The 9,057-nt window shown below is 62.1% G+C and overlaps 2 protein-coding genes across 2 annotated transcripts in view; both read right to left on the bottom strand.

Annotated features, from left to right (window-relative positions):
* Positions 1 to 4,155, bottom strand: part of Pik3r2 (phosphoinositide-3-kinase regulatory subunit 2) — a 10,424-nt gene extending 6,269 nt beyond the window's left edge. Inside the window, exons 1-2 of the mRNA XM_048795368.1 lie at positions 4,014 to 4,155; positions 1,410 to 2,128 (exon numbers count right to left, since the gene is read on the bottom strand). Coding sequence (XP_048651325.1) covers positions 1,410 to 1,725 — 316 coding nt within the window. The 5' untranslated portion in view covers positions 1,726 to 2,128; positions 4,014 to 4,155. The remainder of the gene's footprint in view (positions 1 to 1,409; positions 2,129 to 4,013) is intronic.
* Positions 4,156 to 5,316: 1,161 nt separating this feature from the next.
* Mast3 (microtubule associated serine/threonine kinase 3) overlaps positions 5,317 to 9,057 on the bottom strand; it is a 30,920-nt gene continuing 27,179 nt past the window's right edge. The window contains 3 exon segments of the mRNA XM_048794826.1: positions 5,317 to 7,382; positions 8,465 to 8,649; positions 8,729 to 8,865. Of these exon segments, the coding sequence (XP_048650783.1) occupies positions 6,862 to 7,382; positions 8,465 to 8,649; positions 8,729 to 8,865 (843 nt within the window). The 3' untranslated portion in view covers positions 5,317 to 6,861.

Here is a 9,057-nt window from a genome sequence, read left to right as displayed (position 1 = left end):
GGAAAAAAAAAAACAGCAGGAGAGGCGGCGGGCACTGGCCGGGCCCTGGTTCTGCAAATTCAACCCAGAGACCACCAGGGACCCGTGTGCAAATGGAGCCGGAGGACCCGGAGATCAGGCCCTGCCCCCATTTTACAGATGAGGAACTTGGGCTCAGAGAGGCCGGGCCTCCCATGGACGCTGGCCAGGTAGGCCCAGGAGGCCCTGATCGGGCTGATGGCGGAAACCTGCCTCCACTGGCTCCCGGGGGTCCCAGCCGCCCAGAGCAGCAGGGCCACAGGGCGCACAGACCAGAGCTGCCATTTCCTGAGGGGAAGCCCAGCTCTGCGGAGGGCAGCCTGGCAGGTCACGGCCCTGGACGTTTGGAGGGCGAGACTGGGCAGCTGCCCCGAGTGGAGACGGTGTGGGGCCTGGAGCGAGGCCAGGCGGAGGGAGGCGGCTGTTACCAGGGGGAGAGGCAGAGTCTGGCCTGGAGCCCGGATGGGGCCGCCTCCTGCTCCTTCAGGCCTGGGCCCTGGAGACGCCAGATGCTGTGAGGCCCAAGCCAAGCTGGAAACCTCTGCGTCCCCCTTCTGCCCCCTGCTGTGGGACTCCGGCCTGAGCATCTGGGGACAGTGCAGAGCAGCCTGGCGCCCCCTGGGGCCTTGGCCTCCCTGGGGACTGACCCTGAGTACTTTGGTCTCAACCTGTCCATGGGCTTCCTTGGCTGCGGGAGGGCTGGATCTGGCCAGGCTGGTCCTCAGCACCTCCTCACCACAACGGGGGCCTCCGTTTCCTGGCCGGAACCCACAGCCCCTGCCTGCCCCACATTCCTCAGTGCCCCGGCCTCTCTGCTCCGGGCACCCTCCTGGGAAGTGGGGATGGCTCCTTTCTACCGAGCACCCCAACCTCTTGGGTTTTGGCTCCCTTGATTTTAAAAACCAAGTAAAATCAAAGGGGTTCTACCAGGAACCCCATCTGCAAACTGTAGGATGAAGCTAGATCGGGCCTCTGAATCCTATGAACACTCACTGTCCATGCCCCATGTGGGCCACCTTCCTCAGCACTCCTCACTGTGCTGAGCCTGCCAGCGTCCCCTGAACCTGCCATCGCTATGTCACCACCCTCACCCTTGCTGTGCCCACTGCCTGGGTTCCTCCAACCCCAGCTCCTCCCTGCAAGCCTTCCGCACAGCCTCTGCCACCAATTATCACCTTCCCATCATGTCTTGAGTTAGAAGTCCTGTGAGGGCATGGCCAGGCTTTGTGTCCAGTGCTGACTGACAGCAGCACCCCATACACACAGCTAATAAACGACCAATATTCTTATTCCTCCGCCCCTGAGAGAGACTCCAGTGCCTCCTTGCAGAGAAGAAAAGACTGAGGGTCCAAGTGGACATCCTCTTCCTAAAGTTTCTGCCTGCTGCTCACCTGGTTCGGGGGGCCCATCCCGGGGCCTGGCAGGAAGTGGGCGGGGGCCTCGTGGTCGAGGGCCTGGCCGGGCCAGAGCCACAGGCCCCAGGAACTCCACGTAGGTGCCAGGGAAGTCACCTCGCTGTCGGGTGCGCTCATTGAGGCCAGGCATCCAGCCTACACTCTGTGGGCAGCGCTCACCGCCCTCCGCCACGCCCAGTGCCTGCAGTGCAGCCCGGCTCACCACCAGCACGTCGCCGGGTAGCAGCTCCAGGTCCTCTGGCCGCTCCCGGCGGAACGGGTACAGTGCGCGGTACTGGAAGCCGTCGGCCATGCTGGGTGCGGTGTGATGGGATGGTCAGGCAGCTGCTCGGGGCCCTGACGGCCCCATCCACTGGGTGGGCTTGGGGTGCTCAGGCCTCGATTTCCAGCAGAAGTCAAAGGCGACCCTGGGGGCCGCTCATGCCTGGCTCCGCACCATCATTCCATGACTCCGTGACGGCCACTTGTTGCTGTGTCCACCATGCGCCAGCTGCAGGGCGGGGGTTGGTGCAGTAATTGCAGTTCACTTGGCCACTGCGTTCCCCATGGGAGAGGGGCGCTGGAGCAGGCAGATCACTCCCTCAGGAGAGGGGCCATCAGTGCCCGAGGCTGGCAGCTCCTCCAGCTGTACCAGGTGAGGGAGCCGGGGGAGCCAAGGGCACAGGTTGCCACCATGCTTGGCCAGGGTCGCTGACCTGCAGGTGGACAGGGCAGTGATAGTCAGATGATGCATACCCTTGACACAGAGATGGGCCCAAATCCAAATCCTGGGCCGGAACCCCCTGAATCGCTGGGTGGCCTTGGGTGCCCTTCCTGTCCTCAGTTTCCCCGTTTGTATAATGGGTGCATTAGCAGCCCTCCCTCAGGGCTGTGGGGAGTGGAGCTGGACAAACTTCATGCTCAGGGGCTGGGGATGTGGCTCAAGCGGTAGCGCGCTCGCCTGGCATGCGTGAGGCCCGGGTTCGATCCTCAGCACCACATACAAACAAAGATGTTGTGTCCGCCGAAAACTAAAAAATAAATGTTAAACTTCTCTCTATATATAAAAAACAAACAAACAAACAAACAAACAAAAAAAAAACTTCATGCTCAGCTGAGTGAGCTCCTCATACTCGTTCAAGATGGGAACCAGGCTCAGAGCAGGGAGGTCTCTGTATGGCCACTCCGTGGGCCAGGGAGCAGCAGGGACTCACACCCAGGCCCAGATGGAGCTGAGGCAGTGGCAGTCACATGGCCAGTGGCGCTCAGAGCAAGCAGGGTGAAATGGGAGCCACTCAAAGTACTTGGGGGCTGGTGGAGCAGAGGAGGAGGCAGCAGAGGGTGCACAGCGTAGGGCGGGAGGGCCAGGGAAAGCCCTTGGCACCTGCAGAGTAAGTCCAAGCACAGGACTTCCAGTCTCTGCAGGGGAGCAGGCAGGGGGCTGGGGGTGTCCCTAGCTTGGCTATCTGGGGCCCACAATAGGTGCAAAAAGTAGGGGGGGAGGTGTGGCAAAGAGCCAGCCAGACCTTGGCTGCAGGGTAGGACAGGGAGCCAGGAGAGGGTGGACAGGAAGAGGGCACTGTGGCCGCCAAGGGAGGTAGATGCCAGGTGCTGAGTGATGACCGTCCCCCAGGAGCTCAGGCCTGGAGGAGCAGAGATGGGGCCATGTTCCCAGCCCCAGCCCTGCAGATCTGGTTCTCCTGTGAGGATGGGGCCGGGGCGGGGTGTGCAGTCTAGAGAATCTGCCTCAGAGCTAAGAGGGCGCACCAGGCCCCTCCCAGCCTCTGCAAAGGTACATGCGAAGGCCTGGCAGCAGCAAGTCGCTTGCCAAGAGTTCAGGTGGCTAGAAGAAAAGGCGCCATCCAACAACGGCCTCGTGCCGAGGGTCTGGGGTTTTGCCCCAGGCCACAGAGACTTTCAGGAGGTGTCTGAGCACAGAGCCGGGGCTCCACGTTCTCAGGTGCCCGAATAAACCAGCTCTCTGAACCTGGTCACCCACATTCTACAGGTGGGGAAACTGAGGCCCGGATATGAAATGTCCAGGAAACCTCCTGGATCCGCCTGCCTGGCCGCCCCCGCGCCCCGGTGTGCACGCGTTTGCACACGCTGGGGAAACGACGCTCCCCGAATTCGAGAGGCGAGGGAGCCCCCGCAGGGCTGGGGGCTCCGCGGGTGGACGCACTGCCTGCGTGCTCACGCAGACGCACACTCGGGCCTGCGTGGACCCCGCAGCCCAGCCAGGAGACCGGAAGTGGGATCGACCCCAGACCCTCCTGCACCCCATTGTGCCCCAGTGCTGGGCGCCCCTCGTTACCGCTCGAGGCCACACTCCAGACGGGGCCTTCTTGCATGGGGGACCGCGGCTCCGGCCCCGGATCTCCGCCGCGAAATCCCCCGTTCCGTCCCGACCGTCCCGGGCAGGTTGCACGGCTGCGGAGGGAGCCCGACGCCTCCCCTTCCCTGCGGCCCCCCAATTCCCGCGGGGCCCGATGCAGCCCGCGCCCGTGGTCCGGCTTCCACAGGGGCCCTGTAATCTGCCTAGGAGCCCCGCATTCAGTGCACTCCCAGCCCCTCCTGCCACGACGGCCACTAGGGACTCACCTGGTCGCGACCGCCACCGCCGCCGCCGCCGCGGCCGCCGTCACGTTGAGCCGAATCCGCCCCGTGGCTCCACCGCGGCCGCCGTCGCCGCAGCCGCGGGATCCCCTCGTCAGCCGCCGCCGCGGTTCCGAGCGGCCGGGCCCGCCCCCGGCGGAAATGGACGAGCGCATTCGGGCCGGCGAGTTCACCAAGACCTAGGCGGAGCCGGGGCGGGGAGAACGCCTGAGTGATTCCGGAAAGAGCCGAACGTACTCCCGCGGGACTGGCCGGCTGGAGGTTACAGCGAGACAGCCGAACAGTTACGGAAGTAGCCGAATAAGATCGGGTCGGTGGAAGCTGGACTCGGCAGGAGGAAAAGACCCCCGAGCGGGTCCGGAAATAGCCGAACGCGCTCCAGCTGGTTTGGTGGAACAGAGGCTGAGCTGAGAGACCGCGGGGAGTTGCTGGAAAGAACCAAGCGTGCTTCGTCCCAAACGGAGACTCTGGGAATTTAGGCCCAGAGGCTACCGTCAAATTCCGGAAGTTTCCGAAGCATGGACGGTTCTAGACGGCGGGTGAGGGGGACTCAGGTTCAGGAAAGTGGGCAACGGGAACGGGGGAAGGGCTTGCCACCGAAAACAGCCGACCGCCTCCGAGAAAGAGGCGGAGTTGGAGGCGTTTCCATGGCAACCAGGAGCGTCCGGAAACAGCCGAAAAATCTCGAGTCCCGGCCGGAGCAAGAACGTGGCTGACTTGGGCACACATCCACGATTGTTTCCGGAAACAGCTGAAGACACTCGGAACTGGGGGCGTGACCAAGGATGTTTCTCAGACTGTCCAGAGCTCCGGAAATAGCCGATAGCACTCGGGCTGGGTTCGGGGTGGGGCACAGTGCATGGCACAGCCCAAGCAAAGATCAGAATACAAAGGACACGATGATGGCTTGTCTTTATTAACATAGCTCAGGACTCCAGACGAGTGTCTGAAGGTTTTGTTTGTTTTGGGGAAAAGGCGGCGGGTCTCCTAGTGTTGCTCAGGCTGGTTTCGAACTCCCGGGTTCAAGGGATTTTTCCGCCCCAGCCCCTTAGAGTAGCAGAGGCTACTCGTACCTGGCAGGCTGAAGGTTTTAAGGGTAGTTCCCATGATGGGCACTCCTAGGGAAAGGGTAGCAGGGGGCCAGGGTCGGAGAAGATGCCAGGGAGAGAATCAAGGGCATCTTCAGTCTCCATAACCCATTTCACATGACTTTGAACCGAGTAAATTTCCTCCCCATTCCCGTCCTTCGTCCCCTTTGCAGCCCCTCACAAATAGACATGAGACCTCCTCTTTGTAAGTGTGGCTTTTATTCACTGCCAGCTCCAGGATGGACGGAGGGGCGAGTCATGCACAGCCGAGGTCTGCCCTTCAACACCAGGCAGCGCGAGGGCTCAGGGAGGAATGCAGAGCAGGCTGCAGCGCGGGAATCTCCCTCACCAGGGGGTGTGGAGCAGTCTCACCAGCTGCCTGCCAGATGCCCAGCGGGTCACCCGCAGCATCACTGGGAAAGAACTGAGGCTAGAATCTGCTGTAGCTGACACCGTTCAAGCTCTCTTGATGATACTGCCTGCAACAGGGCCTGGCAGATGCTCTCTTCTACCAGGACCCTCCCTGGGCCATCCTGGGCCAAGTCTCTGCCCCTTGCTGGGCCTCAGCTGCTTGGACTGTACAATAGAGATAACAATACCACCTCCAGCCTTCTAGAGGCAGGCAGAGGGAGAAGCCATGAGTAAAAGCGCTTGGCACACAGTAGGTGCTTAATAAATAGTCATTGGGATTAGTCTTGTAAACACAAGGAAACTCAGGCACAGAGTGGGAAAGCCATTTTCCCAGAGCCACACAGTGAAGCTGAAATTCAAACCTGGGTCTTGTTGCCCTCAGCTGGCCTTCCTCATGGAACCTCTTCCCAGGGAGGCTCTGACACTGAAGGACCTGCTGACGGATGTTTCAGACATATCATGGTCAAGGGCTCACTCTGGTGGACCTTGAACACATGGGATTTTGTCCAGAGTAGACACCCCCTCCTTGGCAGTAGCCTTTGAGGCCTGTGCCTCCCAGGGCATTGGGGACACCTGCCAGTGGAGTAGGAGACCTCTGTCTAGACCTGGTGATCTCCTAGTCATCCATCAAAGCCCCAGCTCCCACACCCACTACTTCCTCCAGGCTGGAGCCTGCAGGATTGGAGGCGGACTCTAGCAAGGATGGATTGGGGACGGCAGCTGTGACAGTGGGAAGTGACCCTCAGAATCCAGTCCATCACTGAGATTAGATTGTTTTGGGGGAAGCGCAATTTGTGGACCCTCCAGGTCATATCCAAACCCGGCCTGGACAGGTGAGCTTGGTTGCATCCTCTCAAATCAATCTTGGGTTGGAAATGGGATCAGGACGGACACACACACACACACACACACACACACACACTTTGAAAGTACAGACAAACTAGAAAACACAAACACACACGACTTGTCCAAAGTGCTTCCTTCTCAGCCCAGAGGGCAGGGTCTGTAGTCGGGGTCTCAGGTGCCTGGGGCCAGACCTGGCAGCCGCTTCCGAGGAACGGCCAGTCTGACTATTGCTTATAAAAAGTAATAAATTAGTTGCAAGGACTCGCTGCTATTTACAACGTCGCCCGCGGCCCCCATCCCTGCTCCTCCTGCCCCACGGCCACCAGAATACGAGGGAGGCGCAGTCTCCACCCTCCAGCAAGGACCGAGATGGTTTCTGCCTTCTAGGTATCGCAGGCTGATGTGTCAGTCTCCATCCAGGCGTGACTTGACGGAAAAAGACAGCACGAAGAACGCGTGGCTTCGAGGCCCGGGAGCGGCGGCTGGGCTCAGTCCTTCGCGGCCGGGGCTCCGGGCGCGCTCTCGGCGCCTTCCACGGCGATCTGCGGCACCGCGGCGAGCAGCACAGCGCCCTCCTCCGGCGGCTCGTCGAAGCTCACCTCCTGCACCGCCTCCTGCTTCTTGAAGGAGTCTCGGCGCTCGGACAGGTGCAGCCGCCGCATCACCACCAGCTCCGAGTCCTGCCCGCGGCTGCGGCGCCCGGGCTCCGCATCCAGCCGCTCTCCTGTGCCCAGCTTGTCGGCTGACTGGCCCCGACGCAGCCGCGGGGACCGGGGGGTGGGGTGCCCGGGCAGGGGCGAGGGCGAGCGCGGTGGGGCTGCAGCCACGGGTGGACAGGCCAGCGGGGACGGAGGGATGCTGCTCGTGGACTTGCGGCGGCCAGTCTTGTGGCGTGGTGGCCCCAGTTTGGCAGCCAGGCCATGCAGGGAGCTGGGGCGGGTGTGGCCAGCAGCGGCTGGGGAGGCAGGGCTGCTGGAGCTCGGGGACACGCTGGGTGGGGATGCGGTATCTGTGGGTGACAGGCACAGGTCAGAGCCACCAGCCTCAATGTCCCCAGCCTGCAGGTGGGGCCCTGGGACCCACCAAACCTGCCAAAGCCCACATCTTTCACCGTTGCCACCCATCTGCACAGGGCCCTTCCCTTGGCCTAGATTCGCGGAACTCCTACTCAAACATCAAAGCCCAGCCCTCTCGCCCCTTGCTCCAAGAAGCCTTCCCTGCCTCCCCTCTGAATTGCCTCAGTTTCTCCCTCCTTCAGGTCTGACCCTTTCCCAGTGGCGGCTGTGTCTTTTTGGTGGGGAATGGGGGGGTGGGGGGTATGGGGTGGTTGGGGGATTGAGCCAGTGGTGCTCTACCACTGAGCCACATCCCTGGCCCTTTTAATATTTTGAGACAGGGTTTTACAAAGTTGCTTATGGGGATTTACTAAATTGCTGAGGCTGGCCTCCAACTTGTGAACCTCCTGTCTCAGCCGCCAGAGCTGCTGGGATTATAGGCAGGTGCCACCGCACAGGCTTTTTAAAAAAAATGGTACTGAGGACTGATCCGAGGGTCTTTCACATGCTAGGCAAATGATGGACCACTGAGCCATACCCCCAGCCCTTTTTAATTTTATTTTGAGACAGGGTCTTGCTAAGTTGCCCAGGCTGGCCTTGAACTTGTGATGCTCCTGCCTCAGCCCCCTGAGCAGCTGAGACTACAGGTGTGAGCCACTTAGCCCCGATCTGTCTACCTTTTGAAGACTAGGGGCTCTCAGGTCAAGTCAACAATCTTCCCAACACCCAGACCAGCCCTCCCCACCCAGTTCAGTCTCCATGGCCCCCTGTCGCCCCCCATTTTGAACTCAGATTTTTGGCGGGATCTTGTTCCCTAAAGCGCCAGCAGCTGCCTCCTGCTTTCCCTTCTGCTCCACGGCTCAGGGTGTTCCTCGGCTGGGCACCCCTTCCCCGACCCCCACATCTGTCTCTGGCCACCTCAGGTTGCCTTTTAGGCCCTAGGAGGCGGGAAGGCTCCAGGTGGTCACCCCTGTCCCCAGTCCTGCTGCCTCCTTCCTGGGGACCAGCCCTCTGGGGGGGCTGGGTGCGCACCCACCTGCTGGGGCATCGGGGGCGGGGCTGCGGCAGGGCGTGGTGGGGCTGGGGGAGAGGCTGTGCGTGGGCGAGCCCGGGAGGCTCTCACTGGAGGACAGCGAGTGGTGGAGGCCGGAGGAGAAGCTGCGGCTGGTGTGCAGCGCGGAGGCGGGCTGCTTGGAGATCTTCTTGAAGAGCGACTTTCGCCTGGGGACCGTGCGGAGGACACGATGAGCAACGGGAAGTGGGTGCCTGCGCCCCGCGTCCCCCGCAGCCCGCCGCTCACCGGTCCTGGGTCTCCCGCCGGCGGCTCCGCTTGCTCCTGCGCGCCATGCGGCCCTTGGCCACGTTCTTCCGCGCCGGGCCCACCTTGATGGACGTGTTCTCCAGGGCCGTGGTCCGCAGGGAGAGCTTGTTACCGCTCTGTGGATAGATGGCAGGGTCGCCTGCGGGCCCCTGTGCTCTGGCGCTGGGATCCGCCAGGCGACCCAGCTCCGTCCCCAGCACTGAAGGCCCTCCAGCTCCGCCTCCCAGGGCCCGGCGGTCCGGGCTGGGGTGGAGCCCGGGGCCCTGCGCACCAGACAAGGCGTGGGCCACCGAGCCCCCCCCCCCCCC

This window comes from Marmota marmota, unplaced genomic scaffold (genome assembly GCF_001458135.2).
Source record: "Marmota marmota marmota unplaced genomic scaffold, marMar, whole genome shotgun sequence".
NCBI lineage: Eukaryota > Metazoa > Chordata > Mammalia > Rodentia > Sciuridae > Marmota > Marmota marmota.
This window is presented reverse-complemented; position numbering and strand designations above follow the sequence as displayed.